At 33.0% G+C, this 20,553-nt stretch overlaps 1 protein-coding gene and 1 pseudogene across 5 annotated transcripts in view; one reads left to right on the forward strand and one right to left on the reverse strand.

Annotated features, from left to right (window-relative positions):
• Positions 1-2,472, reverse strand: part of LOC119000734 (serine/threonine-protein phosphatase 2A 56 kDa regulatory subunit alpha isoform-like) — a 31,776-nt pseudogene extending 29,304 nt beyond the window's left edge.
• Positions 1-20,553, forward strand: part of LOC119000751 (lysine-specific demethylase 6A-like) — a 209,031-nt gene that overhangs the window by 146,215 nt on the left and 42,263 nt on the right. For 2 of the 5 annotated variants that reach the window (XM_037065878.1, XM_037065881.1), the window contains 8 exons: positions 5,081-5,174; positions 6,647-6,773; positions 13,074-13,172; positions 13,297-13,516; positions 14,027-14,161; positions 14,596-14,751; positions 16,281-16,376; positions 16,981-17,364. In XM_037065878.1, coding sequence (XP_036921773.1) covers positions 5,081-5,174; positions 6,647-6,773; positions 13,074-13,172; positions 13,297-13,516; positions 14,027-14,161; positions 14,596-14,751; positions 16,281-16,376; positions 16,981-17,364 — 1,311 coding nt within the window. The remainder of the gene's footprint in view (positions 1-5,080; positions 5,175-6,646; positions 6,774-13,073; positions 13,173-13,296; positions 13,517-14,026; positions 14,162-14,595; positions 14,752-16,280; positions 16,377-16,980; positions 17,365-20,553) is intronic. The other 3 variants (XM_037065879.1, XM_037065882.1, XM_037065880.1) reach the window with 3 other exon arrangements.

Here is a 20,553-nt window from a genome sequence, read left to right on the forward strand (position 1 = left end):
AATTCTTTTTATGGTTGCGTGAGGAAGTAAAGCGTATCTTACCTACGCTTCTATCTTGTGTAGAAGTCCCAGGGCTTTGTTTGTCACATCATCAGCTCTCAGCTTTCTCTAAGTGTGCAAATATTCAGGGTCAGAGTGTGACAAATATAGAATAGGTACCAAAGGCATTTAAAGATTCTTTTAGCAGCCTCTTTCACTGTGCAGTCAGCCAGATTGTTTCCTCTAGCCACTTCAGTGTCCTCTTTCTGATGCCCCAGACATTGTAACTGCCACCTGTAAAGGTATCTGAATAGCCTTTAATAGTTGTAAAATTGCTAGTACATGCTTCATCTTTCTATTGGGGGTATAATAATGTTCCTTTTTTTCCTGGATTGAACAGTGTGATTGCTAAATTAAGAAAATCTTAATCTCTTACTTTAAATGTCTTGATACATTCAGTCTCATTTTGTGTGACAATTCCAATGCCCTTTTTAATGCAATCAGTTCAGCTTTCTGAGCAGGGGTTCCCAGCAGCAAGACCTTGGCATGTACTATTCTTTCAAGACTCACAACTGCATACCCAGTCTTTCTGTTACCTTTGTCCGTGTAACTGCTCCCAACTACATATTTGCCTCTTCTGGAGAATGGCCCTGTGCTATTCTAGCACAAATCCATTGTGCTAGAATAAACTTCATCAGTTACTTCAGTACAGTCATGTATTAGTGCAGCTGAGTCAAGAGAGGCACAATTTAACTTACAGGTTTGATGAAGATGTTGGGATTGTAAAGAAGAAGGGCTTGGGTGATATTTCGGCAGGACATACAGTAACATTGGACCCACACACATCATCGTGGCTTCTGTGGAAGCATGACATGCAAATTCTTGAAGCATTCTATATTTAAAAGACAGAGAAGAATGAGGGCTTGGCACCTGTCCATTCATCCAGCAATGAGCCACAAATTCCCTTTTTGCTTCAGCAGGCTCAGTGCTTGGTGGTATGCAGAAATGGTGATACACTGTCTGAAGGAAAATTTTTACCTTCCTGTAAGAGCTCACAGGTGGCTGTCACAGGTCTCAAGCAGTCTGGCCACCCCTAGACAGTATGATTTAATTTCGTTGACAAGCAATGGGTCACAAAATGTCATTAAGCATTTGGGTGGCAACTGTTGTGTCAGTACCCTGCCTTTTGTGAATGTATAATTGAAAGGAATTTAGAAGGTTTGGAAGTCCCAAGTCCAGTGCAAAAGCCAGGTGTATCTTCAAAAAACAAAAGCCTGGGCTACACTCTGATCCTTTCAGAGCTTCATACACTAATTGACCCATGAGCCCAAGTTTAGAATCCAAATGTAACAGTTGCCTGCAACTTCTCACGAATCCTCCTTTAAGTTTCCTGTTATTGGAAACTTTCATTTGAATTATGGTTTCTTTTCTTTTTCTGTTAAGACTGCTTTTGCCAGACTCAAGCAGGAATCGAAGAAATCTTAACTGATTGTTAGCAACTCTGGGTGTTTTGTGCTTATACTTAGGGCCACAAGATGCCAGGTTGGTGCAAAGGTAGCTATAATATTCCTTAAACATGATTGAAATGATGCCACATGAATTAGAGGCTGGCTACATATTGTTACAGAGCACCCTCAGTGGCTGCTTGGCCCTTTTTCTATCCTCTGTTATTATGAACTTTGAAGGCAATGTGTACTAATAGGGAAGGATTCATGCCTATTCCTCTAACGTCTGGGTCTTTATGTCAGGTGCACTGTGAGCGATAAAAGTGATATTCACCATTCTCATATTTTCAGGGGCTTGTGGATGCAAATCAGTATATTTATATAGGCCTGATAGATTCTTTCTAGAAATCCACAGGGGTCTTATGTAGGCTTTTGTTCTACCACCTGCATCATATTCTGTTTAGGAATTCATGTATTCAGTCCCTCAAGAATGTATCTCTTTTAATGCTCTAAGACAAGAAGGGTCACATTAGGGTCCCTGATGGCCTCAAAGGTATTGCCTTAGTAGTGTGGGGAGTCACATAGATTTTCTTGGTGCAGATTCCTTTGAGCCTCCTCATTGGCCTTACTGAATTACCAAACTGCACTCAATCACTGTGTGTAGAATATTCAGTAAGTCTGGTATGTCTGACCAACGTGGGTGTTGGTTGGCAAAATTGACTTAACTAAGTCTGTCATTTTAGTAGGATGATCCCTGAGTTTTCTAATTTAATAGATCTAATGTAGAAAACATGGCATGTGCCCAGTAATATCAGAGGTCTAGACCTTTGGACTTACTCCTACTGGAATTGTTCACAGGGTATATTGCTGTGACCGAGCATTGGCTTGTTTTCCACCAAATTTGGTTCCATTATGGATTCAGGATGGGGAGATCACTTCAGGCTCACACCTTTGGCTCCTTCAGGTGAAGGAAATCTCCTTCTTCAGAAGATGATTCCTTAGGGGATGGAAGGGCTGTGGAAATCCTGACCATGTTCACAGCAGCCATAACACCCTGATTATCTCAGTACTTTTTTCTGAGTTTTTGCCTTCTTCCACAGACATATTTTTTTCTCTGAGCCACCAACGTATTTTCTTTTAGCCCACATCTTTATAATGTAAAGTTATAAAAGCCTGCACATAAGGAATCTCAGGAAATGTGACACCTCTAATTTGGTTTTATTTTTCAAGACTGACTTGATTATTTGGGTGTGTGTGTGTGTGTGTGTGTGTGTGTCTTTGAGATTTTTTGACAGAAATTGCCAAAATCTGTACACAATACTATAAATAATTTAATATTGGCATACGACAATATAGGGGATGTTTTTCCATTTGTTCCTATCTTTCTTCATAGATGTTTTGTACTTTTCAGTATACAAATCTTTTACTTCCTTATTTAGGTATATTTCTAAGTCTCAAGCCTTTGATTTTCTGAGTTATCTTTTAAAAATAACATTTTTGAGTTTTCTCTTACTAACAATTTTTTCTTATTATTTCAAAAGTGTTAAATATGTCACAGTAGTAAAGAATGCTATAGTTTTCTTAGGTTTTGAAAGAGAACTATAGACAATGGACTTATTTACAACATGCTAATGTACGTACATAAGGATAAACACTTTCCCAAACACATATACACACAAGAATGTACCAGAATACAAAATTAACAATAAAAAGTTGCATTTTTATATTCACTAATAAAGAATTTGAAAAGGAAAACAATTTCACTTAGAATTAAAAATACATTTACCAAGGATAGTTCAAAATTTTATAAAATACCACAATTTTTATAACTATTCATTTGTCATTGAACTTTATCCATTCATCTGCCAATGGTAGTTTCCTTATTCTGGCTATTGTTAGGACTGTAGTGAATTTACTAGTGATAATACCTCTTTGATATACTAATTTCAATTCTTTCAGATAAATACTCAGAAATAGGACTAGGTCATATGTTACTTCTAATTTTAATTTTGTGAGATTTTTATACTATTTTACATTAACAGCAGTACCCTTTTGTATTCTCACAAAAGTATGCAGGTTTCCAATTTCTTCATATCAGTACTAGCTTTGGTTTTTTGGTGATAGCTGTTTTCATAGATTTTAAGTGGTATCTCATTATGGTTTTGATTTGTGTTTCTCTTATTATTACTGACACTGAGGACTCTCTCATAAATCTATTGGTCATCTGTATGTCTTCTGGGGAAAAATTCATATTCAAGCCCTAACTTCATTCGGAAATCGGGTTATAATATTTTTGTTATTGAGATCTAAATGTTCCTTACATATATCCGATGTTATCCCCTTATTATGAAATAGTTTGCAGGTATTTTCTCCCTGCATGGAAGCTGCATTTTCAGTGAATCTGATGACTGTTCCTTTGTAGTGGTAGGACCAGTATCATAAATTGTGCCCCTAAGTTTTCTTCTAAGAGTTATACAGATTTTTTAATCCTTTTTAGGTTGATTTTTGTTTAAAAGATAGTGTTCAATTTCTTTCTTATACATATAATATTCAGTTTTCCTAATAATACCATTTATTAAATATACTAACCTTATATCTCTGTGTATTCTTGGCATGCTTTTGAATATCAGTTGACTATCTTATATGTCGAGTTATTCCTGGCTATCTATTTTGCTCCATTAGTCTGCATTCCTGCCTCAATTCTAATAATGAAACCATATTATTTGTTACTGCACACAATGTAAGCCTAACATAAGAAAAAAACAGACATTAGAGGGAGGAATAAGCATGAATACTATTAGTATACATTGCCTTCAAAGTTTATAATAACAGAGGATAGAAAAAGGGCCAAGCAGCCACTGAGGGTGCTCTGTAACAATATGTAGCCAACCTCTAATTCCTGTGGCATCATTTGAACCATGTTTAAGGAATATTATAGCTACCTTTGCACCAATCTGGCATCTTGTGGTCCTAAGTATAAGCACAGAACGCCCAGAGTTGCCAACAAGCAGTTGAGTTTTCTAAGGCTCCTACTTGAATCTGGCAAAATTAATCTTACTGAAAATAGAAGCTAAATGTGGATTATCAGTTGCATGGGGGTCAGCACTCGTATATCTACAATGTGGTACAGGGTCAACTGTATTTTAAAATTAAAAAAAGATTTTAACTACTCCTGCCATCTTACATTTTGTAAAGAATAGTAAAACCTGCTCTGTTATATTAAAAATTTTGTGTGTATCTGTGAAAGTCTTTGCTCACGCTACATTTGATAATAGAATATGTCTGTAGCTTTGTGAAATTCAGGTAACATGAGGTTGAAATAAATTTTTGGTAACTTTTTGGATGAATCAGATTTTTTAAATGTCATTTAGAAGGGTACTTTAATTAACTGTTATTCTGAAACAAGTCTGTTCTGATTTAAAGAAATATTTAGTCAGTAAATTAGCACTTGACTTTTTTATATAGAGACCAAAAATTTCATTAATATCTAAATTTTTACACATAAGCCAGTTTACAAATATGTATTAGTTTTTATTTTATAATTTCAGAAGTTAAATACATTAAGTCATTAGCTTCTCTTTACAATCTAGAGTATTTGTCTTTAAAGATTTACCTTTTAATTTTTCTATGAATATTCCTTTTTTTTTACTCCTTAGCAGAAGTATCATTTTGCAAAAGAAGCCTATGAACAACTTTTACAAACAGAAAATCTACCTGCACAAGTAAAAGCAACTGTTTTGCAACAGTTAGGTACATGCAAATTTACTTTTTATTATATATTTATTTAATTTTTTAAAATTTGGTATGCATGGGAACAATTTTCTGATTTAAAAGTGAATTTCTATTTTAGAATTTTGTGTTTTAGGATTGTGACATGTATTATTTTAAAATTGCATTTAAAATGAATACTTATAAATGTTTTTACTATAAATATATATTATTTTTGTCTTGAGTTGATATATTCTATTTATACTCATTGTCTAGGACAGTTCACCCAAAAATTTATTTAAATACAGTGCTTTCAATGCAGCTAGTCCCTTTAAATTCTCAATATGACTCCTAGTACCTCTCCTGTAAAGGAGGTTTAAGTACATGCATATGTTTGGCACTGCATGGAGTTAATGTAACTAAAATCATTCACACAGGTAACAAGTGGTTTTGAGCTTGCTTTCATAGTCATTCATAATATAAATTCATTCAGACAGGTGACATAAAGGTAAAAGAATATTCTGTATTTTCCTTAGCAGTTCATTATATTGTGTGTCAAAAGAGAAAATCAGATATATAAAAGTGTTTTTTTTTTACTTAGATGTCCGTGGTAAATGAAACAAAACTAATTCATTTTGTTGGTTATCATGTCTGTTTGATATTTCAGTGTTTGTTTGTTTTCCCTTTAACTGTTTCTATTTCTAATCAAATAGTCCCTAAATTTTAATCAGTTATGAATGATAATATGAGGCTTCATAATCACACCATTTTATCTTCAGTAACATTAGTAGCAAACTGTGTTGGTAGGAGTTTAAAAGGTTGTTTATACACTTCAGTTGACTTAGAATTGAAACACTGGTTTATATTTGTCTTAAGTGATTTTATATTTTATCCAAATAATTCTGAACCATTTTATTAATCAAACCCTAGTACTGCTCTTAGAGGTCCTTGAACCCATTTTTCACTTAGAGTTCAATGTAGCATAAAGGTTTCCTGTGTTTTGTTTTTATTCTTGTTCAAATTTGTTATATTTAGGGCATTAATGAAAATAACCAGTGCCAGTATGGCAAAGGATATTCCATAATTTTATTTTTTATTTAAATGGTTTATCTCTGATTGTATGTTTTTATTTATTCCTCATAATTTAAAAGCACACTTTAACCTTTAAAGATACAGTAAATTAATCGTGCTTCTATTACATTGATTATAAGTTGGATTTTCTAAATTTAAATTTAGAAAGGACAAAGTATAACTTCTAACATACTTGGCGCCAGTACAGTGCAATCTTTTTAATTTCTCCCTCTTCCTTAAGAGCTTTTCAGTAGCTTTGATTTTATCTTTTTGTGTGAACCAGATTTTCTGTAGTTATCTTTGGTAGTTTTAAATTAGGGAAAGTTCTATCCAACATAAATAAATTACATAATAAATTACTAAAAAGAGTAATTTAATTAGTGTTCTTAAAGCTAGTAGAATAGTTGAATCACGGGTAAATGCTTATACTTTTTAAATTATAGGATGGATGCATCATAATGTGGATCTACTTGGAGACAAAGCCACCAAGGAAAGCTATGCAATTCAGTATCTCCAAAAGTCATTGGAGGCAGATCCTAATTCTGGCCTGTCTTGGTATTTCCTTGGGAGGTGAGACCAGACACTTGGATTGTGCTGTCTAGAGTTGACTTAGAATCTAGAGTTGACTGTCTAGAATCTAAAATGTTAGATCATATAATGTAACTTTTGATAGTAACATTTTATTTAAAATATATGATAGCCACAATTCTTGGGACATAAAACAGGGTCTCTGAAATTTAGTGTTTTACTGAGAAATTATTTTGCCTTTAGTGTTTTCTTTTTACATTGTTTCATGTGTCTTGAATTATTGTTAGTTTGTTTTTAAAACTTTTGAAGTATTGTTATTCATTTCAGTATTTAAATTGTGATCCCTCTGCTTTGATATGTTTAATGTGTTCATTTTTGTTAATTTTTAAATTCTACCTGATGATCACTAGAAGCCTATTGAAAATTTCATTTGCTATTTGAAGGTCTCAATTTCCGTTTTACCAGTAAAATAAGAAGATTGCATTAGATCAGTCAGGTACACTTTCTCAAGGTTATAAACTTAATTCAGTTGTATTATTTTACATTAATAGTAAGTCCTCTCTCGTTTTTTATAAGATGGTTTATTTTGCAGAATTTTGTGATGAAACTAATTGAAATTTAGCTTTTGTGTTACTTTTAAATGTATTTTTTGTTTTTAATTTTTATTAATTGAGACTTACTTTAAATTTTATATGTTTGAAGGAGATTATTATGATAATTCCTTTTCAGAATTTCATTATTAATCATGAAATTAGCTACTTTTAGTACAGAGTCTTTAAAAATCTTTTTATTTCTAAATTACTATTGATATACAGTATTATTTTAGTTTCAGGTATACAACCTCATAATTAGACACATATAATTTACAAAGTGATTCCTCCAATATTTTAAGTACCCACCTGATTTCTGTAGTTACTCTAATATTATTGACTACACTTTTCATGCTGTGCTTTACAACCCTGTATCTAATCTGTAACTTCCAAATTGTATTTCTAACTCCCTTCACCTTTTTCAGCCAGCATCCCAAAGCCCTTCTCATCTGGTAACGTTTAAAATGTTCTTTGTATCTATGAGTCTGTTTCTGTTCCACCTCTTTGTTTATTTTCTTCTTTAGATTCCTCATATAAGTAAAATCATCTGTTGTCTTTCTCTGTTTTCTTTCATTCAGCACAATATCCTGTAGATTCACTCATTTGTCCCAGATGACAAGACTTCACTCTTTTTTATAGCTGAGTAATATTCCATTGTGTGTATGCACCAGTTCTTTATCTGTGCATCTGTTTATGGACAGTGAGGTAGTTTCTGTGGTTTGGCTATTGTGCAAAACGCTACAGTAAAATTTAGTTGGCGTTTTCTAGGCTTCTGCAAGGCTTATCAAGAGTCAAGTTAGAGTTGTTTGCACTGAGTGTCCAAACTTCATCTTTTCCACTAAGGTCCTCACAGAGAAGCTGAATTTTTGTGTCTACTATTTTAGAACTGAAATAAATATTATTTGGGTTTAAAGCTAACACTAGTAGAACTGTTAATACAATATATAAGAGGAGACCAAAACCAACCAGAATTATCTTCTGGAGGGCAGGGACTTTGTATTATAGGGTTACTGGCTAGGTGAGTGTTCTAGGAACCCATGTTCTGTGTACAACCTGGCATTGTTGTGAGAGACTGCATTCGGCTTCAGTCAGTTTTTTGAGGATTCTTTCAAATTGTTGCACATTTCATGGTGGGTTATTTATGAGTGTACCTGCCCCCACACAGCGGAGTGGTTTATTTTTAGACAATAAATGTTGTGACCCCTGTGCCTTATTCTGCCTATTCACCCAGTCTCATCCCAAGCAATGTTTTAAAAATGTTTTATTTATTTATATTTAGAAATGGGAAGGGAGAGAGAGAAGCATCGATGTAGGAAAGAAACATTGATCAAGTTACCTGTCGTGTACCCACTACTGGGGCACCTGGCTTACAACCCAGGCATGTGCCCTAACTGGGGATGGGACTGGTGACCTTGGATTCTCAGGCAGGTGCTCAGTCCACTGAGCCACACCATCGAGAGCCCAAGTGATATTTTTTTTTTTTTTTTTTCCTGATGGAAAAGTCCTCAAAGGAAAATATTTTGCTGATGTGAAAGAGGTGAAATAAAAACTGGCAGCACTAAAAGGCATCAAAATTTGATGCATTCATAAACTTTTAAGCAGTGGAATAAATGTCTCAACAGATGTATTGCATCAGATACACAGTATTTTGAAGGTTACTGAATTTTAAATGTGTGAGTATATTTTTTATCAATAAATTACCTGGTTTGGGGGTTCCCTTTCTTATGTCTTAATATAGTGACTGTAAAAGAGGGTATTACTAGGAAGAGAGGAAGTATAAACATTACATTGGTAGCATTTCTACTGCAATATATTAAAGGAGTATGATCCTAGATACTTTATTCCTTTGTGGTTCAAGATTTAAAATGCATAGTGTAGTATAATACATATTGTATTGTGTTTATTTACTATAAGGTATTATTGTTACTATTATTTATTATTTAGCCGTGTATAGCCAGGATATAATCATATATGTTTATCAGTTTGGTAATGACATACTTTTCTGTTTCTTCCAGAAGAGTAATATTTTATAAAGGTCTTTTTCATAGTTATCTGAAAGTAAAACATTGTTATGTACCTTATCTTTAACTTTGTTTGATAAAACTTTCTGAATATACAGTTAACTTCCTTGATTTTTCAACTAGAAGATACTTTTTCTGAGTTCAGGATTATCATTTTACACAATAATTATTTTTAAATTGTTAAATTTATTTTGATGATTTTGTTCTTAGTCTCATGTGCTGCCTTTTACTATATTATGTCTGATTGACTTTATTGTTATAGTTTGTCAAAAATATATTTTAAAATTCGATTTTAAAACTTATTAATGTTCTCAATGAAGATTTTGTTATAAAATGCATAGGGATTTGGTTTCCTGAGTATTTTGATGACTTTTTACTGTTCTGCATTCAGGTCTGTACTGCCTGTTAATGTTGTCTCTTAGGTTGTATATATCAAAGTGAGATGAAGGTGTGGTAGCAAAGTAACCTGGTAATGACTCTCCCAGTCACAGAACTGTTAATAGTTGGGAGTGATCAGGCAGCAATTTATTGTAGTACACTCTCATTTTACAGATGGGAGGAGTGAGACCAGAGATGAAGAGTGGCTTAGTAGGTTGCATGGCTAATTAGTGTCCCAGAATGAGCTAGGAGTGACTTTATTCAGTGCTTACTCTACTACATAACCCAGCCTTAAAGAAACCTAGATAAATTGTGCTAGAGGAAAAGTATGTGGTAATTGGGTTCTGGTAATTGGATTCAGATGTTAGTATGTGGTACACTGACTTTCCTGACACTTTAAAATCTGAATGTGAAAATGTTGGGTTTCAGGAATTACTTATTATTTCTCTTAATATTTAAGAGAATTTGTCTGCTAATCTGAACTTTATTTTTATTAAAGAATTTTTTCTATTGTTATCATTTTGTATCTTTTGTCTCTTCTTGTTTGCATCACTGCTATAACATTTGTATTCTCCCTCTAATACAGAGATTGTTTGTACTCCCTAACTGAAATGGCTTTCTTTTTCTTGGACCGGCATTTCTTACATCCATCAATCCACAAATTAGCCATTCTTTAGGCTTACTTCTACTCCTCTTTTGTATATCCTGCACTTTTAAATTGTCCTGTCACCTGGACGAACTCTAAATTAAAATGTCAAACTTTTAAGATATCTAAACTTAAGTTTTAGTCTACTTTGTACTTAATATAAAATAAGTTGTCAGCATACATCTAAGTCAGCATTTTTTAAAACCCTTCTTCATGCTCTTTCTGAGATGAACTACTTTTTTATTGTATTGTTTGGACAATGGTTAATTTTTAAAATATAGAATAGGCTTATAAACAGTTATATATTCTTAAATATCTGATGAAATCATTAAGTCTTTATTGAATATTTGCTATTATTCTTTCATACCATTTTCATCAATTCTATTATAATCCTGGCTCAGGTGTGTGTAACAGTTTCATAGTTTTGTCTGATTATTTTCATTTCACTTTCTTAATTTTTTAGTTTAGACATTGTTAGAATGTTGCTGTTTTTGGCATGCCACTGCCCTTTTGGGAAGACAAAACCTCAAGTAGATCACAGCTACATTTAAACTTTTATATTTGTATAGTGAGTAATTTTTGCTTCTGCTCTTCCAACCCAAATGAAATGCCCTCTATCTTATTTTGTTTTATCTTTTATTCTGAACATTTGCATTACATGAATCAAAATTTTAAACATTAATTATAGTACCCTACTTAGGTAGTTTATACAATTAAAGATATGAAAAATGTTGTCTTGGTATTTTCCATTATTCAGGGCTATAAGAAGTAAAATTATACAAATAGTTTCATAGAAACACATACACAAAGAACTCTATCATTAAAAAAAGGATAAAAAAAAGACAGCTACTTAAGGATACTTTTAGAGTAGACTCAGTTATTTATCCCAATAGCTAACACATAGAATAATTGTTCTGTTATTTATTTTATACACACACACACACACACACACACACACACACTTCCGTATTTTTGTTTTGGTTATTTGGTTGTTGGGTAAATCTACCATATACTGTCCTTCTACTGTATACCTTTAGAAAAGCTTTCTTAAAAAAGTATAATTAGGAAAGTTGCCTCCAGTGTTCAGACTGGAAAAGAATGTGGTTGTTGACAGTGTTTAGTTGAAGGGAAAGAGGGAGGTGACTTGTACAAATAAAGACTGATGGTGGGGGATTAATATTTGGGTTATTTCAAGATTACCTTCCTATTGACCAAAATGACCAGCAACAAAGAAGTCAGCCAGGCAATAAAGAGCACTGCTGAAAAGGTATTGGTTCTTAGGTTTGGGAGACACAAGGATCCTATATGTCTGCAACTAGAGGGTATTCTTACTAAGACTTCTTTTGACTCAAGTAAATTGGTTTCTACTTATCTGGTGGATGGGGATGAAACTCCAGTAATACACACTATCTTGACATCAGTTATATTCCATCTACTGTGTCTTTCTTCAATGGGCAGCATATGAAAATGGATTTGGGGTCTCCAGATCACACTTAAGTTTGTGGGAAGTTTCAAAATCAAATAAGATGTAATAGATTTGATTGAAGTAATTTATCGAGAATTAATGAGGGGAAAACGTACTGCCCAAAGTTCTTTTGATCCCAAATATGACCTTCTCTGTTAAGGCATTTTGCACATTGAGTACTGTCAGAGTTGAGGAAAGTACTAAGGAAAGAGGTACATCTCGAGAAACAGTATATGAATGCAGCTGTGCTGTTTTTCTGGAGTCCTTTGGAAACAAGCTCAGTGTCTCAGTGGAGGAGGGGTGTGATTTGTATAGAAAATACTGTCCCCAAGTAGAAGACTCTGCTGGGACTGTACCTATCTGGGAAGACTATGTTTATTCTCTGCAAACCTCTGAGCACTCAGATCAACCTTGATCAACCTCCCCACATGACTTGTTTGACTTTCCTCTATATTGTGCTTTTCTTTGTCCCTTAACATAATACAGAATTCTCCTTAAAAAATAGAATTAAAATGTTGTGAATTATGTTAAAATACTTATTAAATGAAGTATTTGAAATACACTACATATTAATTAAATAGTTGGTATGAACTGTTAGTTTTGTCCTTTTCATAAATTAAGAAATATTTGTACTGCCATGGGTGGTGTGGCTTAGTGGACTGAGCATGGGCTTTTGAAGCAAAGGGTTGCTGGTTTGATTCCCAGTTGGGGCACATGCCTGGGTTGCAGGCTAGGTTCCCAGCAGGGGATGCCTGAGAAGCAACCACATATTGATGTTTCTCTCCTTCCCTTTCTCCTTCCCTTCCCCTTGCTATAAAAAAAAGGAAGTAAAATCTTTAAAAAAAAATAAAGGAAAGAAATGTTTGTTGTGAAGTTCAGAAATCAAAATTATGATCTCATTAAATCAATTTTAGTTTCTCTTTGATTTTTGTTTTGTTTTTATGTATATTGCTGTCATGTGCAAAACAGTACAAACTATATACTAATATAATATTGCATTAAAGAAATTCAGGCTATGGTTATTTCAATAAAGTTCATAATATAACACGTTAACAGTAGTAAAAACAAGAGTTTAACAGGAAATTAAAATATATGTAAATATGCAAGCAATGTATACAAATATGTATATGTTAAATTACTGTTTTTCTTTTACACATATAACACTTTTGGAAATAATTATAGTTAATTTAAGTATTAATGGGAAATTGTGTATGTATATTTGACATTTTTTTCCCTTTACAGGTGCTATTCAAGTATTGGGAAAGTTCAGGATGCTTTTATATCTTATAGGCAATCTATTGATAAATCAGAAGCAAGTGCAGATACATGGTGTTCAATAGGGTAAGGCCTGCATATATAAAATTAATAATTTTATTTGATACATATGTGTGTGGAAGCACATAGAGTATACTGTGTTAATTTTACATACAGTTTTTGTCAGCTTGTTCTTTGTTTTTCTTTCCAGTGTGCTATATCAGCAGCAAAACCAGCCAATGGATGCTTTACAGGCATATATTTGTGCTGTACAATTAGATCATGGTCATGCTGCAGCCTGGATGGACCTAGGCACTCTATATGAATCCTGTAATCAACCTCAGGATGCCATTAAATGCTACTTAAATGCAACCAGAGGCAAAAATTGTAGTAATACCTCTTCACTTGTGGGAAGAATTAAGTTTTTACAGGTAAAAATTTTAAATACCATATTTTACAAGACACACATCAATGTGATAACTGGCACAAAGAGGGTGGCTGGAAAATTTGGCTATTTTTGTTTTGATGTCAATAACTTATAATTTTTGTTATTTTGTGGTATTATTTTTCTTTTCATTTTAGTTAACACATACAGTATTTAAAATGCCTTTTGCACATACACTTTTTGACACATTAATTTGCATGACTCTTCTGTGTGTTATTTAAATGTTTGTTCCAGCATTTTAAAGAACACATTGTTTTTGGTCTTTATTCAGATATCATGACATGATGTTCATGAGAATCCATATAACAAAGCCTAGCTTTGTTCTGATTTATATGATTATATTTTATTCACCCTTTTTATACTTAGCATATATCTGAAACCCCAAAATTAAAATCTCTTTTATTTAGAAAATAAATTCCTATAACATTCAGGAGGATTTAGTGGACTTACTTTAGTAGGCCTGTGTTAAATTTGCTTTTTACATAATTTTTCCTAGGCTCAGTTGTGTAACCTTCCACAAGGTAGTCTACAGAATAAAACTAAATTACTTCCTAGTATTGAGGAGGCGTGGAGCCTACCAATACCTGCAGAGCTTACTTCCAGGCAGGGTGCCATGAACACAACACAGCAGGTGAGAAGTTGGGTTATGTTCTGTAGGTGCCCAGCTTTAAGGGTTCTTTCCAATCTGTGGTGATCAAATTTAAAATTACTGAGAGCAGGATTGACATTTAAAAAGTAAAATTATTTCAAATTTAATTGCAAAGGGATTCTAGATCAAAATAATAATTTCCTATGCTATGGGAAAAAACTGGGCTAACAGTTTATAACCTTTAAATTTTCACATGATTTTAAAAGGGCTCTCTTAATCGACTAGCATTGTATCTTACTTAAAGAACAAGTGTTTGAAATGAGGTACATATTTTTCCATTGATGATTCATTTGCTTTTCATGTTCAAAAACTTCACATAGTTTTGAAAAATATGCAACTTATAATGTTTCATAATTGGAAGGAATGAATTAAGGATATGTAGAACCATGTTTTTCTTTTACTTCTATAACCCTTAGGCTTCTAAAGCTCATCATCCAAAAACTGAACCTGTATTAGGCCTCTGTCAAACGCCAATTTTACAGCAGTCCTTGCCAGTACATATGATTCATTCTAGCCAAGTAGATGGACTGCCCAGCCCTGCCGAGAGGAAAAGAACATCTAGTCCAACACAGGTACATGTACATTATAGATTAATGGAAAATCCCAATAAAAGTAAGCTGTTGGGTTTTCTGAAATTTCACTTGTCTTGTATTTTAAATTTGTATAGAAAGACTAAAAACTTTTTCAGCTATTGTGCTGTTATTGAGCAGTATATTCTGCCCTGAAACTGTAGTTGCATTGAAATAACAACAGGTATGGATACCTTAATGCTACCCAGATAATTTTATTCATTTTTCTGCCTTTACCAAGTAAACACACATTTTTCACCACTTTGTGTTGACTTTGTAATAAATTGAATTTTAGAGAAAATACACAACATGATAGCTGATTGAACCATGACCTAGATAAGTGATTTATGTAAAGCTGTTTCATACTCATTTGATTCTAAATTGTTATTCATTTAAAATTGTTATAAATTATTTTAAATGCTAACTCCTAGGTATGTGAATTATTCTCCAGTAATTACTCACGTGATGTCTCGCACTGTGCGTAACTTAGTATATGATTTAAAGTAAATATTTTTCAGTTTTCTTCAGAATACTTTTTAGAACTTGAATGGCCAAATTGTTTCCAATACTTAAGTACTGTAACAGGTTAATACATGCTACTTGACATCACAGTAACTATAGTTATGAAATATTCTATTCATAGTTTCCCATCCTCCATTTTAAATAGGAAGCTTTAAGATATTTTTAGGTATGAATATCTAAAACTGAATAATAATAGACCAAAATAAGACAAACTTAAATATATTAAGTCCACTTTTTTATGGGACAAAGGCAGGGTTCATAATTCACTTTTATTGTTTATTTTAATGAATTCATAGAATATGAGGTATACTGCTTAAATCCTTAAAGTGTTAAGTGTACCTGCTTAATGCCTGTATTTAGCCTCTTAATTTCCATTTCCTACCCATAAGCAGTGTTAGTAAGTTTTGTGTTTTTCTAAAACACAGTGTTTCTAAAGATAACTGTTGCATGTGTAGAAGACAATATATTTGTTATTATAGATTCCTTTTTACCTTTATTGTATAGTAAATATAGGTAGAGTGTTACATATAAATTCAGGATTTTATTTTCCCTTAGAGATTTATGTATCTGTCAGACTTCTTCATGTCTGTATACTGGTTCTTTGTTGTTTAAGCTCCATAACATTACTTTTTATTTCATGGAGACTAATGCTTATTTACATAGATTCCTATTGAACTTTCAAAAACATTTTGAATGTTTCCATTACAAATCAATGCTGCTTTTAAACTTTTCTGTTCTGGCACATTCTAAGATTAAATAACTTCCTTTGTTAAGATTGTAATTTCATGTCCATGAAATATACTTAATAAAGCACATAAGTAATATTCTGGTGGACTTACGGGGTTTTTGCCTTGCTTATTTTGCAATGACTTCATCTTGGGGTTAATTTGAGTTGGGAATCAGTGTATTTTACCACATAAAAGTTTCTGAGCTTTAGTCTTTTCGTGACAGGTTGCCTGATAGGATTATTTCTTAGATTGAACTTTGTGTGAATTTTTTTCTTTTTGTAGCACTTAGAACAGCTACATGCAAATAAAGATCATTTAGGTCCAGCACAGAAACTGATGTTGGAACAGTTGGAAACTCAGTTTGTCTTAATGCAACAAGTATGTATACTATTTTTATTTTGACACATTACCATGTGACATGTTTGTCTGGGTTAGAATGTTATTTTAGAATGTACTAATGTTCACTTCAGCTTTCTCCATATATTCAGTAGAATTTATTTATCTTAATTTAAATACTACTAGAAAGAATTGTATTTACATAGCCATAATTAAGAATAAAACACTGGGTATTTTGCTCTGTAGTTGTGTAATATTTCAGGTTATTCTCTAGGTATATTTTTATTAGTTTATAATTAACATACTACCCATACTGAGCAGCATTTAAGGATTGTTTAATATCAATAATGTGGCATAAATGTAATAAAATGGAAATTTTATATCTCCTTTACTGAAAGAAAATAAGATCTTTAAATTACTGACTCATTTAGAATTTTCAGCTGCTTTTTTGCCCTTATACCACTAATGAAGGAAGTTCCTTTATCTATATGATTAAAAAGATTTCTGCTTTACCCATATGAGTATACTGTGTCATTTTGAAAATATATGTCTTTCTAAGAGAGATGAAATGTTATACTAAATTAGGGATATATTCGTGATACATTTTCAGAGTTACACAAGCAGGTTTTCTTTTTTGTTTTTGAAGATGAGACAAACAGAACAAACTACTGGAATTCCTAATGGGCCAACAGCTGACTCATCACTGCCTACAAACTCTCTCTCTAGCCAGCAACCATATTCTTCTGTCCCCAGAGTATCTAGTGTGTTTCAGCTTGAAGTTTGCTCTGCTTGTTTTGAAAAACCTTTGTCCAGTGGACCTTTTTCTGCAGGCTTTGCTTTTTGCAGCACACCAAAAACACTAGGGAGTACAGATACTATTTTGGTAGGCAATAATTATGTAACAGGAAGTAGAAGTAATGGAAATGTGCCTTACCTACAGCAAAACACACTCACTCATCCTCATAACTGCACAAACCTGACCAGCAGCGCAGAAGAGCCATGGAGAAAACAGCTATCTAACTCCACTCAGGTAAAAGAAAGATTAGCTGCTTTGCTTGTTATTACGCAATAATTTTTCTTTGGCTTCTGTACACTTTGAGAAGAAGAAAAAATATTTCAAGAATGTTTTATTTCTCCTAATAAAATTAGAATTTTAAATTCAACATTATTAGTATTACATTTTAAGTTCAGTCTCTGCACATGTGCCCTTTGATTTCCCCAAGTATGGGAAACAAGATTGCATACTTTGTGGCAGATAGTGGCACACTGCCTTAAGGCTCTCCCATGAAGGGAAAAAAGATCAGCACTGTGCCGGGTATTAAGCATTTATTTAATGAGATAAAAAGACTAGTAAAAATTTACTTAAAACAAAATATAACTGTACTATGTTGAGACCTATTTTTAAAGAGTTATTAATTAGTAGGCTACATATTAGAGCATGTTAGTTTTATAAACAATTTAGCAAGAAGTTCAAACCATTTTGAAAATTTCTGTCATTCATGATTTTTCACTTTTTAAACACCTTATAATAATGTGGTACTGATGCCAGGTGCTACTCACAGAGGTCAAGGGACACTTTAACCCAGTACTGGTATTCTGGTTCTTATCACAGCTGAAGAAAGGATATGAAAGGATTTGAAGAGCAAAGCATAGTACATTTATTAAAAATAATCATATAGTCTTGAGCAGTTTCAGAGAACAGTACCGTAATTGGTTTTGGGTAGGAGGAATTTTGTGTTCTTTTACTTTTTGAGATTTTATTTATTTATTTTTAGACAGAGGGAAAAAGAGAGAGGGAAAAAGAAACATCAATTTGTGGTTGCCACTCGTGTTATCTCTATTGTGGACCTGGCCTGCAACCCAGTTGTGTGTCCTGACTGGGAACTGAATTGTCAATCCTTTGCTTCACAGGCCCGTACTCAATCACTTGAGCCACACTAGTCAGTGATGGATACGAGTTTTTCCTAACTGTGGGTGATAAGAAAGTGGGCCAGCTAGAGTTGTCCTCAGCATCTGGTGCTAGTGAAGTACCCATCTACTTGGCCCATTGTCATAGAACTGTCATGGTAATTTGGGGTGGGGAATAATCCCTAAACTGTAATGCAAATTTATTATAATAGTAATACAAAGATAACATTGATCTCTTTTAGGTTCTGCATGGCTGCTGAATCTGGTTGAGACTAGTATTGTTTATCTTAATTACAGGAAATTGAGGAAACAGAAATAGAGAACCAACTGATCAGTTAAGGTCACATCTGTGGTATTTCAGCCGGTATACAAATGGGAAGGAGTAACCTTTAAGGCCTTTGTTTCCTATTCCACTTTCCTGCCTCATTACATTAATTACTATATTATCATTAACAAACTGCATAAGTTACATTATAATTTTTTGTGTTGTTCATGTACAGGTTTTAACAAACATGTAATGACATACATTCATTTTTACAGTATCATACAAAATAGAATTCATTGTCCTAAACATACCTTATACTTAATCTGTTTATTCTCCATTGCTTATTTTTAACTGTGGCAGTCAGAAATTTTTTTATTGTGTCTATATGTAATTGACATAAATATTGTGTTGCCTGTTCCATAATTTCATATAGTTGAAATCATATAGTATGTGTCCTTTTTAGAGTAGCTTCTTTCATTTAGTAATATGCATTTAGGTTCCTTTATGCATTTTCTTGACCTGAGAGCTGTTTTTATTTTTAGTCACTGGATTATATTCTGTGTTTGGGCTTATGACAGCTTATTCAACTAATACAGGACTTCTTGGTTACTTGTACATTTTTCAATTATGCATAAAGCTGTTATAAAAATTCACTACAGATTTGTCTACACATAAGTTTTCAAGTTATTTGGGTAAAAATATAGCAGCATGATTGCTAAGTTGTATGGTAATAGTAGATTCAATGCTGTAAGAAAACTATAAAAATCTTTAAAAGGTGCTGTACCATTTTGTGTACCTACCCATAACATTTCAGGCTTATTTTTGTTCTGGATTTTTCTACCAGAATGTCCTGTTAAAAGTTGTCTTAGTAAGTTCAGGCAACTATAAACAAAGCGGGTTGTTTGTAAATAATAAATTTATTTCTTGTAATTGAACACAGGCCTGCCAACCAGAGGATCGCAGTTCAATTCCCAGTCAGGGCACATACCTGGGTTGCAGGCCGGTTCCCTGCAGGTCAGTTCCCAGCAGGGGACACACAAAAGGCAACTGTACATTGATGTTTCTCTCCCGCTCTCCTTTCCCTCTAAAGATAAATAATTAAAAAATTTTATTTCTCATAGTTGTGAAGGCTGGAAATTCCAAGATCACAGCACTGGCTGATTTAGTGTCTGTTGAGGATTCTCCTACTGATTTATAGTTTACTGTGTCTTATTGCTATATCCTTTAAGGCAGAAGGAGCAAGGGAGATTTCTAGAGTCTCATCTATGGGCACTAATTCCTTTTTTGAGGTCTCAGTCTTCATGACATTGATCAACTCTCAAATGTCTATCAACTCTCAACTCTCTATGTCTCATCACAACATACCACATTAAAGAATAAATTTTAGCATACAAATATAGAACCATTTTTGCCCTCAGTAGTGAACTTAAATAATTCTAATACACTGATGTATTTTTTGAATTCTCTTATTGTTTTAATTATTGTTTACAATTCTCTGATGATTTTTGGACCATCTTTTTGTGTGTTGATTTGCTTTCTTTATATATTCTTTGGCCAGATGTCTGTTAAAAGCTTTGGCCTATTTTTTAATGGTGCTATTCATTTTCTTATTGTTGGGTTTTTAAGAGCTGTTATTGTAATATTTGGATTCATTTCTATCATATCTTTTAAAAATATTGTCTCCCGCTTTGGTTTATCTTTCTCATCCTTTGACAGTGTTTTTCAGAGCAGAAGTTTTTAATTTTAATTTAGTCCAGTTTACCATTTATTTCTTTCATAATTATTCCTTAAAATTTGTATGTAAGGTGTCATCATCATGCCAAAGGTATCTAGATTCTCCCCTGTGTAAGAGCAGTCATTTGGTATTTTACGTATAAGTCTATAATTCACTTGACATAGATTTTTCAGAAGTATGTAAGATCTCTGGTAAATTTCTTGTTCTGAATGTGGATTGCCAATTTTAACTACATCATTTACTACATTGAAAGGATTACCAATGTTCTATTAAAATGTTACAGAGTACTTACTATATTTATGTGGATACAT

Source organism: Sturnira hondurensis, unplaced genomic scaffold (genome assembly GCF_014824575.4).
Source record: "Sturnira hondurensis isolate 20B ecotype Veracruz unplaced genomic scaffold, ASM1482457v3 Scaffold0016273, whole genome shotgun sequence".
Lineage (NCBI taxonomy): Eukaryota > Metazoa > Chordata > Mammalia > Chiroptera > Phyllostomidae > Sturnira > Sturnira hondurensis.